Source organism: Podarcis raffonei, chromosome 2 (assembly GCF_027172205.1).
Source record: "Podarcis raffonei isolate rPodRaf1 chromosome 2, rPodRaf1.pri, whole genome shotgun sequence".
In the NCBI taxonomy this organism is placed as follows: domain Eukaryota; kingdom Metazoa; phylum Chordata; class Lepidosauria; order Squamata; family Lacertidae; genus Podarcis; species Podarcis raffonei.
The window spans coordinates 44,845,097-44,857,772 of NC_070603.1; the positions used below are offsets into that span (position 1 = coordinate 44,845,097).

At 43.3% G+C, this 12,676-nt stretch overlaps 1 protein-coding gene and 1 long non-coding RNA gene across 17 annotated transcripts in view; one reads left to right on the top strand and one right to left on the bottom strand.

Moving 5' to 3' along the window:
• CACNA1A (calcium voltage-gated channel subunit alpha1 A) overlaps window positions 1–9,722 on the top strand; it is a 275,590-nt gene extending 265,868 nt beyond the window's left edge. For 12 of the 15 annotated variants that reach the window (XM_053376385.1, XM_053376381.1, XM_053376389.1 and 9 more), the window contains 2 exons: window positions 499–746; window positions 8,776–9,722. In XM_053376385.1, the coding sequence (XP_053232360.1) occupies window positions 499–746; window positions 8,776–9,441 (914 nt within the window). In that variant the 3' untranslated portion in view covers window positions 9,442–9,722. Of the gene's footprint in view, window positions 1–498; window positions 747–5,326; window positions 5,358–8,775 lie in introns of all 15 variants that reach the window. The other 3 variants (XM_053376394.1, XM_053376395.1, XM_053376396.1) reach the window with 3 other exon arrangements.
• On the bottom strand, window positions 1,517–8,782 carry LOC128407700 (uncharacterized). 2 transcript variants are annotated; one of them, XR_008328862.1, is made up of 2 exons: window positions 8,677–8,782; window positions 1,517–1,824 (listed from the first exon to the last, which is right to left on the bottom strand). It is a non-coding gene; the product is annotated as an uncharacterized LOC128407700 (long non-coding RNA). The 2 variants fall into 2 exon arrangements; XR_008328861.1 differs by lacking the exon at window positions 1,517–1,824 and adding an exon at window positions 7,518–7,874.
• Window positions 9,723–12,676: the final 2,954 nt, after the last annotated feature.

Below are 12,676 nucleotides of genomic sequence, written 5' to 3' on the forward strand. Positions count from 1 at the left end.
GTGCTTCAGGTTAAGAACAGTTTCAGGTTAAGAACGGACCTCCGGAACGAATTAAGTACGTAACCAGAGGTACCACTGTATATTCTATTTTGCCCAGGAAGGCAAATAGCAGCTTTAAGAGTCCAATTTTCATCAAGAAAATAGCATCATAAGGTTTTAAACCACCACCACAACACCAGTACTATCGTACTCTCTTCCATGGCTGCTGTTAACATTTTAATCAGCTGTGGAAGATCCTGTTCACAGTTCTCCCTCATCAGTCTTGATTTAGCCCTGAGTAGCTGCTTGAGCTTTTGAAAAGACTAGAAAAGCAATATACTTTGGTATCTGAGTCCTGGGCACATGTTCCTTCAGGTTCACAACATCAGCCATGCAAAACGTTGCCTTCTCCCTTGTTGCTTGGATGCCAGGGATGGATGGGGACATATGTTGACATATACAGAATATTTCTAACTGAAACATTCAACCTTGAACTGCCTTCTTTCTTCTTACTGGCAGGGCTGGGCACGGACCTCAGCATGACCACACAGTCAGGTGACCTACCTCCCAAAGAAAGAGACCAAGAACGAGGCAGGCCAAAGGACCGGAAACACCATCACCATCACCACCACCATCATCACCACCACACATCTTCTGACAAAGAGCGGTACTCACAAGAGAGGCACGAATATAGCCGGCCTCGCTCCAGAGATCGACGTTGGTCTCGCTCACCCAGTGAGGGCCGAGACCACATGCCTCACAGGCAGGTGGGTGTGGCTTTCCATTCCATGCTGCGCCCCTAGGGATCGATCCAGGTGTGTCCAGTACGGAGAGAGTCTCTACTCTTAGGGAATCAAGCTCCAATTACCCACCCTGTTATTAGTTTCTGGATCTCTCTGATGGAACTTTATGATCCTGACTGGCCCAAGCAAGACCTGTAGGTTCTATACATACAGTAGCTGCACATGAATGGACATCCCATGTACTGCTAAGGGACCACCACATTACTAACATAGTGCAGTGAGATGCTGGGTGAGCATGCCTGCACTGAAGTGGCTGCACCATTGTAAGCACACTTCTGAATTTAACCAACATCAGAACTTGCAGAGTCTGACCAAGCATGATCTAGCTCAGCATTTTGTCCAACAGCAGCCATCCAGATGTCTCTGAAAGTTCACATGCAAAGTAGGAAGATGGTAGCCACCCTGTATGATTTGTCTCCATCGTCTGGTACTCAGAGGTAAACTTCCTCTGAACATAGGGGTTCCATTTAACTATCATAGCTATTGACAAATCCCCCATGCATTTGTCTAAGCTTTGTCTTTCTTCACATCAGTTGTGATTTTGTGAACTTTGACAATTTCCACTATAGTATTTTTTTTTCTAAACTAAAAAGGCCCCAAAACTCATTTGCTTCCTCTTATAAGGAATATACTCCAACACCCAACTTGCCATTTTCTATCTGTTTTACATCTCTAGGATAATCTTTTGACATGGGAGACCCTAACTCTTCACAGAATTCAAAACATACCATAGATTTATATAATGGAATTTCAATATTTATTTTATTTTATTTTTATTCCTTTCCTTTCCTAATTATTCCTGGCACATTACCATGGCACATGGATGTTTTCTGTAAGCTTTCCACTATAGCTCCAAAATCTCTTTGCAAAGCAGTCACAGCCAATTCAACTCAATCAGCATACATATCAGCAGTCAGATTTTTTCCCTCCTGTGTTCACAATTTATGACTTATTTGTAATGAGTTTAATAAGCATTCTGTTGCCCATTCACCCATTTTGGAGAGACCTTTTTTGAACTCTTCACCATCTGGGTTTTGCTGTTCTAAAAACGAGAGAAGAAGAGACATTTAAACTAGTTTAAGACTTTGGTATAGATATGTTTATATAAGCAGAAGCTTCCATTGCTGAGATCCAGAAAAGATGGGTGTGGATGACGATCCCTTCTGGATCAACATTACAACTACATACAAGGGCTCATTTCCAGTAAATGGTACAGAGGAAAACTCCCTATTGCATTTTGCCCCAAGTGATATCCTCCTTTCCTCCCATTTCAGGAATTGCTTCCTCAAAAGATACCCTCTCGCTTCATACCTGTCCACCCTTCTTCACAGACACAGAAGGCATTTCACACAGAGTCTTGTCTGATTCTGATCACCTATTGAGTTACACACACACACACACACACACACACACACACACACAATCACAACGTGTGTGCACAGACAAGTATTGCAATGTCTGTGAAACCCATTTACAATATCCCTGAGGTATCACAACAGGATACCACAAGTTCCTGTGGCTTGGACAAGGCTGCTTAGGCTATGTTCCTGCTAATTATACACATATCATGGACAGCATATTTCATGGCACTTATATAGAGAAAATGGGTGGAAAATTCTGTCACCTTTATTACTGGAGTACATCCTCTGATCAAAATAAGACAATTGAATAGTATCAAAAAAAATTAGTTCATTCAAAGCTGAGTTCACACCTAAGGAAGTATGGGTTTGCAGGGTTTGATTTTCACAGGGCTTAGTCTGGATTCATTCTATTGCAGTGTTTGTATGTCTACAGCTTTGGAACTGGAGCAATGCCAGGACTGCCAATTTAGTAGTGCAGTTGGCTCCCTCCGTATATTAATGCAGCATGTTACCCCATCTCCATGCCAAATATTATATCCTGTAATGGGCCAAGAAAACAAAGACTATCAAACTCACACTGCAGCTCACAACTACATTCCTTATTTATCTTCATAGTGTGGTACAAAAGCCAAAGAAATAATAAAGCCTACCACTTTAATTATAGAGAAAATTGAACAACATAAGGGTAGAGCCTCAAGACAGCGGTTGTGCCCAGCTTTATGTGAGCTGCATCAAAATTTTATTGGGTGAATAAGAATACAATTACTCGATGAGACTCTTCTTAAGGTCCTTTATTCCTTTGTTTTCCATTTATTCCCCCCACTGCTGCACGCCGCCCCTCCGTTATCACACACGAAGTCATTTTCTTTGTTCCTATTTGTTTCCTTTGGACAATTTGGACGCTTTACTCGGGGTCTCCTGGCCAATCTGCCTTTATTTACATGTTTATTTCTGTATCCGTTGTGCTTGGCTCTGCTGTCACGGCGAGGGGCGGGCGCAGGTAAGATGGTTGGTGAGCAGAGAACAAAAATTCAAACCAATCCAGCGGATGGCCCTGCCTAGCTCGCTGGCCTATTTCTCCAGTGTCTGTGGTGTGACCCCTTTATTGTTACGCTGGTGGCACTGAACTCTCTGGGGTTTGTGAATCTGGAAAGTTTGGAATGAAGCTGCACCTGAAGAGACAGGCACACATGTAAGCTGTGCATGTCACATCCAAGCAAAACAAGAAAAAAGCAGAAATACATGCATAAACTGTAGGCATGCATGCAATGAGCGTATATAGAACACAGGATATATGGCAGGCATGGGGAACATGTGGCCTTGCAGATGTCAGCTCCCATCTTCCCTGACCATGGGCCATGCTAGCGTAGGCTAATGGAAATTGTTGTCTACCAATAGCTGGAAGGCTTCATATTTCTCATCCCTGGTATATGGGAGAGGGATGCCCAAGGGTGTGACAAGACTGAGAAGAGTTTGGATTTGATATCCCGCTTTATCACTACCCAAAGGAGTCTCAAAGCGGCTAACATTCTCCTTTCCCTTCCTCCCCCACAACAAACACTCTGTGAGGTGAGTGGGGCTGAGAGACTTCAAAGAAGTGTGACTGGCCCAAGGTCACCCAGCAGCTGCATGTGGAGGAGCGGAGACGCGAACCCGGTTCCCCAGATTACGAGACTACCGCTCTTAACCACTACACCACACTGGCTCTCTGATAGATTTTCTCCAGCAGGGGATCAGTCAAATAGCCGTTTCAGGAGATATTTAAATTGGAATGGTGAAGTGTTGGATCCCCTCCTCTAGTGTAATGGGCCCAAGCTATGTCTCTACAACTGCTTATTTGTTTAAAGAAGCATCAGGATATACAGTCACAGATCTCCTGACCTAGTCCAGTTTAGCCCTAAAATTCTATCCTAGGAAATTTCAAATTATGCAGTAATATATTTTGAACATTAGGCATCTTCTCATAAAATTGACTTGATTTTCAGTAATGTATTCAGACTGCAAATTCTGGTTCTTCTGCAAAATTTAGTAAGTTAAAAGGAAAAGACACTAAAAGCATTATGTAGAATGCGTATTATGGAGTTTGAACTGGGATAAGAAGCTATATTGGGAATGGAGATACAGTCTATGATCAGTGGGACCCCCTTGAATTGTCAACAGAAAATTGCCCCTGTGTTTTAAAGTTCTTCCTGCAGCTCTGAGGGATTCCTCTTGTACATCCCCAAAATAAGAAGTTGAGAATCAAAGGATTCTTGCAGAATACCTATATTTGGTTCTAGAGATCTAAGTTCTGTGGCATGCAGCTGTGGTCTCTTGTAGATGGTGGTTTTCAGCTACACATACCAAAATTATATACAGACACATATGATACATACACACACACACACACAAAGACACCCCGACACCCCATACAGATTTTGAGTCTTATGGCATACAAAAAGTTGTAAGTACAGCTAATACTGAGAGATGCAGGGCATGCATGTGTGTTTTTAATACAAAAGGATGCATATAAATTGTGTAAGTAAATATTCACAGCATACTAAAATACACAGTACAGGCATGGCATAACAAATAATATGCGGGTTTATATGGCATACATAGGCATTCATAGATGCATGTATGGTGCAACATGATACAGAAAGAGATATTTCATTGAAATACGTATGTGTGAAATTCCCGGCAATGTGGTTATGTACATATACATGCACACACATGAGCACATTCAGAGCATACAAAAACTTGCTTTGTAAACCTAGGATACCTTTCCTAATTATGATTCCTGTTTGGTTTGGTAGGCTTTTCCTTCCTGGTGCTACTTCATTTACTTTCTTTGTCTTGGTTTCTCTCTCTCTTTCTTCCCCTCTCTCCCCTGGTCTTCTTCTGACCATGAATCACTGATCATCAGCCCAAGAAAACTGTAGCATGGCAGCCACTTTCAAGTACCAAGCAGCATGGAGCTGCTTCAGTGGTTAGCAACACATTCTCCCTTAAAATATGTTTCCATATTAGATCGAGGTTAATTATTAAAAAAAAAAAAACCACCAGCAAGCAGTATTCTCTTCTATTTTAACTTGTCCTTCATATTTAACTCTCATGGGCTGGAGTTCTCTCAGACTTCTACAGTAAGGCCTTCTTCTTTTTTTTACTATGCCATGAACCATTATTGTCCTCCTGTCTGAACAGACCTCAAGACCACCTCCAGCTCCCCTTTGAGGTAAGTACTTCATTCTCTTCCTTTTTTAAAAAAGTATATATCCAGAGATAACTTTCAACAACAATGGACTTAACCTCTCAGCTCTTTGAGATGCAGTCTCCCCTTTCTTCTTCAGATTTATTCAATCTTCTTAGGTCTATAGGTTTCCAGTTCAGCCTAGATTCTTCCCAAAGACTAGTCACCATGTGTGTGACACAACTGCTCACCTAAGGCAGATTAGTTTATACATCTAATTGGGCCTTCTTCATTTATCTCAGATTCTTGTCACCTTTTGCCAGGCTTATGTAAATTGCAATGCCTGCACATCTAGGTTTTGGTAATGTTCAGATCTCTCTTAAAGAAGTTTCCACAGTTCCTGCTTGGATATTGTGATATAGTCTTGTGACACTGTCCTGCTGCACTTGAAGAGCAGCTTTTACCACGCTCCACCTTTTGAGGAGTGACTGCTGACTGGCTCACAGATTCACTTTATTCACAGCTATGGAGCTATTTCCTTTTCATTGCTGGCATAGAGTGGCTGGTCACTTGAACGATGCCACAGAAGCCTCTTCTCACAACTTGGTGCAAGACCCAGGGCGACCACACTGCAGGTTTTTCAGGAGCCTCTCTCCAGCATTCTAGTTCTATAAGGCTGAACTCAAGCTAGATTTCCACTACTCTCAAACTACTCTTCTGAAGTTCTCTTGTCCCAATTGGCTGAACACAGATGCAAAATGATTCCATTTGAATGACCAACTTTGCTTCACCTTCCTGGGTGATTTACAGAGTCTATGTGTATACATCTATCACTTTTTATCATCAACAGCTGGAGTTTAGGGGCCTTATTATCCTGTTGAGGGCCATCCAAGTGGGGTCTTTTATCACTAGAGAGGTGCCAACTCCCATGAAGGAAACAGCTGCCTCTGCATGTGTGGCTACATCATTGTCTTTTCACTTTTTGTTGGTTCAGCCAATACTAGACACTATCAGATGCTTCTCATAGCAATAACACCGAACCATTCAGCCATGTTATAGAACTTTTTTTAAAAATCACACAAAGTTTGCTTTCTGAGTGCTTTATCTAAAGAGACCCATCACAATGAGTTCAGCCTCTTTGAAGGAAACTGATAAAAATTTTGCTTACAGGGAAAGTGACAACAGGAAAGGTAGAAGCAACTTACCAATGGTTACCTAATGATAGCAGCAACAAAAAATTATTCTTTTAGTTGGGGTGAGCTGAAGGATATGATCTGAAAATTGTTAGTTCAGGATTCAGCTCTGCCAGATGCTTCTTGGAAAGCTACCCCCAATTCTCTTTTTTTTTTTAGCCTTCCTCAACTTTGAACTTCATACTTCTTACCTATAGAGCCAAAGGCACCATATAAACTCTCAAGAAAGGGGCATTAGAAGCACCTGGAAATGTAGTGCAGCCTATCTTTGACCAAGATGCAAAGAGACATTGCTGCTGGCTTCAATGAACACTGCATTTTTTGCTGCTCAGTACTTTGCAGTTCAGATGTTAAAACATATTGTTTCCTGCCTTAAGAAACTGCTAATCAAATTTAACTTTAAAAGCACTACCTATTTAATATGAAATTATTTCTAATATGCCATGGAACCTTATAGCACTGCACAGCCAAGTGAGTGTGTGTTCCTGATGGAAAAATATCAGTGACTATCCTCTTTGTTCCTCATTTTAAACCATACTGGAACTTATTCTCTCATCCATATTCCTAGACAGAGGTAGTTGTGCTAGAGTCAGAAAATTTTCCTTGCCTGCTCTGTGTCATTTGCTTTACTGTTAGATTTAGTGACAATGTGATAATTGGAGGTCGCATCATATAGTACATATAGTACATACCCTGGTAACCAGCTTGCCCATTTCCATTCTCTTGACAGCGAGGGAAGTACAGTATCAGTATTTTCAACACACAGCTCCTCATTCACTTGCCATGGAACAAAGCCCCTATCCAAGCCAGACAGATGAAAATCCCTCTCTTTCATGATCTTGCCCGTCTGTCTGATCTGCAGTCATTTTACTAAAAATGTGTACTTTTTGAAGTTCATTCAGTAGTTCTCTTTTTCTGGCTGCTATAGTTAGTCTGGCACAAGACTTAATGGGGGTGGGGGTTTACACACAAGTTTTACATCTGTTACTAAATCAATCTAATGTGACATATACAGTGCTCAGAATGCATATTTTATTTCTTCATATTAACAAGATTCATTTGTGGAACAAATAGTATGACATAACTCATAAAAACTCATTTGAGCCTAACAGTCCAAAGAATTGGTGAAGTAAGATAATTAGTAAGACATGAGCCCTTCAGCTTCACAACTGGAGTAAACTGCTCAGTACTGGCAATATAATAAAGGACGTTGCCCGGGATCTAGTGGTCTCGGTCTTGTGCATTTAGGGTTTTGTTTTGCTTTGTTACTGTCTTCCACATGTTATTCAAGTAGGGTTAAGGACTGGGTGGAGCTTTGGTCTATTGTACTGCAATCCATCAGGCAATCTGGTCAAGGAGGCCACTTTAACTGTATGTGGGTGGAGGAGTTATCATCCATAAATAATGTAGAGTTCAGTGTGCACGAAGTGGGAAACTGCCTCTGAGGTGAACTCTCATTTGGTCCAGGGCTCCACCAGACTGGGGAGCCCACACCGTTGCCTACCTGCCTGAACTGAGAACATGCACGCACAGGCCTTACACCAAGAGCTCAAACATTTCACAGGTACACAACAGCCTCCCTCAAGAGTTCGGCTCTGTTCCAAACTTTTCCAGACCCAGTGCTCTCCCTCACCTTTCCTTGCTAGATTCCCACTTCCACCCCGTCACTCTGTCCCAACCTCCTCCTTCCTTTATCAACTCCAGATATTTTTCTTTTCTTATTTTCCCCTCCTAACCACTTTGATAACATGCAATATGACCCGTGCTTTGCAAAATCAATCCTGCCCCGCCTCTCTCCTTCAGTTTTTGTTTTCTTAAATAAATTAACATCACCCTTTTGTTTTGTTTCCTTCCCCTCCCCACCCCCGCCAAAAAAAACCCGTGCAAGTAATTTTTAAAGCTTTTTGCTGCTTTTTAAACCCTGGAACTTATAAAAACTCCATTTCTCATTTCTCTTTCTGCTTTTGTTTTGTGTTGGATCCTCCCCCCTCCTATTATTATTATTATTATTATTATTATTATTATTACCCTTCTTCGTTGTCCCCCTTGCCCTCCTCTCCCTCCCCCCTGATGTGGCTGTCGCTTTAATTATTATTTTCCCCGCCGAATTATTTTCGTTCCTTTGCCTTCATCCCCACTCCTCTTGCCAACTTTGTCCATGTCTGTGTCACCTTCACTCCTGCCCCGCCACTTTTCCTCGTGTCTCTTCTTGGTTGATTTTCCTTGTATATTTTTTCTTTTTGATTTCCTTTGTTTCGATTTTCGTGTAGGGCAGTAGTTCCGTAAGTGGGAGTCCGGTCCTCTCAACGTCTGGCACCAGCACCCCGAGGCGAGGACGCCGCCAGCTCCCACAGACCCCTTCTACACCCCGGCCACATATCTCCTACTCCCCCGTGGTCCGTAAGGCCGTCAACACGGGGCCCCAGCAGCAGCAGCAGCCGCCGTCCGTGCACTCGGGCCGGATCTCCAGCCCAGCCCCGAGGCGCTACCCGTCGCTGCCCGCCGAGCACCACGTCTCCGAGCGTCGCAGCAGGTCTCCGGCTATGGAGCGGCACACGGTCCCGCCGCGGAACGACTCGCCGCGGGCCTACCGACACGCCAGCAGCCGCTGGTCGGCCCCGCACGTCTCCGAGCCGCACCCGGGGCCCCGGCACGGCAGCGGCTACTACCGGAGTCCGGACTACGCGGGCCCCGGCGGCGAGGAAGCCTTCCCCTATGAGACAATGCAGCAGCAGCAGCACGGGAGCAGCTCAGGACGTTCGCCCAGAACTTCCCGGGTGGGCAGCGGCTCGTCCTCTCTCTCCCCCTCCAGGCATGGGCGGCGGCTCCCCAATGGGTACTATCACTCGCATGGACCAGCCAAGTCGCGTGGGACAGGATCACGCAAAGGACTGCACGAACCTTATAGCGAAACCGATGAGGACGACTGCTGCTAACCGAGAAGTGGTTTCACCTTAAACACATGCGCGTCCGCGCGAAACACACGAAACACACACACCCGAGAGGGATGGCATTCCCGGTTGGGGGAGGGGGGAGGGGAGCTGTGAGGGGAGGGGGAGAGAGAGAGCGCGCTTGAGGAAAGAAGGAAGGAAGGAAGAATGGGTGGGTGGATGGATGGATGAATATCCGCGAACTCAACTGATTTGGGGAAGGCATCCCGGAAGAGAACCCTGCAAACGTGGGCAAGGGAAAGAAACTTTTTATCTTTTGTTGGGGGGGCTTGGGGAGGGGGGTGGGGGACAAGGGTTTGGGGGTTGGGTGGGGAGGCTAGGGAAGAGAGGGTCTGGGAGATCAGAGCATGTTTATCTTTTACAGATCAAGTCGTGTGTGGTGATTTGAGGGTGGGAGGGGGGGACGTTACTCAGAATTTACAAAAGAAAATGCACTCAGGTGTGGGGAAATTGTGCAGTCCAAGAACCCCACGCTACAGCAAACTATGCCTCTGAGAAACGAGACCAGAAGCCACTTTACCTAGGGACGGGTGGGAGCAACAGAAAGGAGTCTGTCAACCTCAGCAAAGACGTTTTGGAAAAGTTTAAGAAACAAAAACCTTTTAAAAAACGTAAAACGTAAAACGAAGCAAAAAGACAAAAAATATTTTTCTGGGCTTCTATTGATGAGTTTTATCATCTCAGTTTACCTGGTTAACTTAAAAAAAAAAGTTTTAAAAAAGTTTGTGGCCTGACCTTTTAAGAGGGACACACGCACGCAAACACACACACCCAACACACACACACACAAACAAACAAAAGGAGTGCTTGCTGGTTATACCAAACCCTAATATTACTGCCTGCAGAGATAAAAAAAAGAAATAATAAAACTAAACAGAAAAAAACAAAAAAGGACAAAAACAATTGATAAAAATGAAGCATTTTCTTCTGACATTTTGGTCCTGCTTGAAAAATAAGAAAAAGAAATGACATCAAAAAATTACTAATTCCTCAGCTTCTTTATTTCTTTTTTCCTACTTTGTTTGAAAAAAAAGTTGAAAAAAAACCTGTGGGATTGGGACTGTGAAATATTGCATGAAACAAAGTAAAAAGACAAATGATGAAAAATTTTAAAAATCCTTTAAAAAAAACAAAAATATTAAAAAAATGAATTTTTAATTGAAATGTGCTTTATTGTTAGTTTCCTCATACTTTGCTCTCTTCCTCCCTCCTTCCCTTTCACCTTTTTCATTTATAATGCTACGTAAAGCAAAATGTACAGCTATGTATGGTTGATGAGAAGTATTGGTTGCTGCTGAGCTGCAAACAATGAACAACAAATCAGATCGTTAAGCAGAAGCTGTTCAACAAGAGACCTTGGATCAAATGTGGGTCTTTTTATAATCTAATCATTCCCAAGTACACCTATATGTCTGTGTTCAACCACAACGGGATCTCTTACCTAGTTCTTCACCCTGACAGACACCTAGTTGGTTGTCTGTATATTTTTATACCATACCTGAGGCCCCTGTAGTCAACATCTGGAGTGATATGCTGAAAGCACCAGAGAATGAAGCCCTTTGTCGTCTTCTCTCTTCATCACTGACCCAGCTGCTAGACACATCACAAGGATTGGTGGATGAAATTCGCTATTGAATATATAATGAAAGTTTCATATTTCCCCATTATAACACTGTCTATCAATATTAGAGTAATGTCAGGGCCAAAAATGGATTTGGGTGTGTGTTCAGTTTACATATTTCACTTTCACACATGTGATGGTGAACAATGCATATTTGCCACTATGTGTATATGTGACGGAGTGACCTGGCCAGTCCTGGCTTCCTTGTCTGTACCCATTTGACAGAAGAGATTGCAAACAAATATTTTTCACATACAAGCAATGCATGTTTACATGCACATTCATACAAGAGTGATTCTCAGGGTCATTTGATACACACATAGAAAAATTCTTGTGGACTGTATTTGAGGCTGTTTCAGCAGTTACTCCCCAACTATAAATTGGCAAAAAAACTGATTATCACTTACAACTTCTTTGTAACAGAAGAGAAAGCTACTACACTGAAAGACCAGCTGGTGTACAGGAGCTGTGACTGAAACACTCAAGAATAGCATTACTACTAGAGACAATTGTGGTCACAGGTCTAGCCCTGTATCTGAATTCAGGCAAATCCCATATAAGTGGGCCACATGCAGGTCAGCATCTTGGGCCCCTACAGCTTTAATACCCCCAACTCTAGCAACAAAGCTTTTGAAAAAAGAATCACAGGGGCCCATTGAGCACAATCCGAAGGCAAGATCCCTTGTAGGTAAAACATACACACTAAAGATTCAACCAGTTCATCTCAAATATAATGCACCACAATGGAACATTTTTATCTGTGCCAGAAAAGCCTGTCCTATGAAGAAAGAGTTTATTTAAAAAATAATACTGTATAACACTTCCTCAACACTGATGGACCCTTGAATAATGTCTGCTAGTTCAGCAACGTACAAATGGAGTTTGCGATAAAAATTTGGCTTACTGTTCTACAATGCAGCAGGGCTTAGTTAACACTGTTTATCAGCACTGTGTAAGGATCTGTCTTGGGACCAGCAGTGCCTTCAAAACTAGCTGCATGTTCTCTCCATTGCTTGTAAAAGTGGAAGACTAGAACATGTGAGACTCTTCAGAAGATACTGCTCCTGTGTTGCTCAACCCATGAGCAACTAGTAACTAGTCTCTGCATGAGCAGCATGGCAGCCTGCACCAATGCGGCTTTCCAAATGCTTCCTCATGATCTGGAGCCCCAGTCACATGAGTGCAGAATGGTGCTTGTTTGTGTGAAGATTGGGAGTAGGACTATTCAGCATGCCCCTGCTCCTGTGTTGTCCAGGTTGCAGGACTTGGAGAGCTCATGGGCAAGACCTCTTCCATGGTCCCCGCTCTCACAGTGAATATACCATCCCATCCCTATTAGCACCAGCTTGTGCTGCTCTTCTTTCTTGGCATTGCTGCCACCTCCTTGCTTGCCAGGTCAAAAGCCAGCAAGTTAGCAAGCAATCTATTGTTTTGCCTCACTACTGCTCTCATCTGGGCGAGAATGAGAAGTGGGCAAATAAGCAGGCTGCAGTGGTGAAGAGGAGAAGAGGTGCAGGAGCCTGGCTGGGGTGTGGGCCCTTGGCAGATACTTGACCATGCTGACCACGGACACCAGTGTTAAGCAAAATGTGGGTGGTA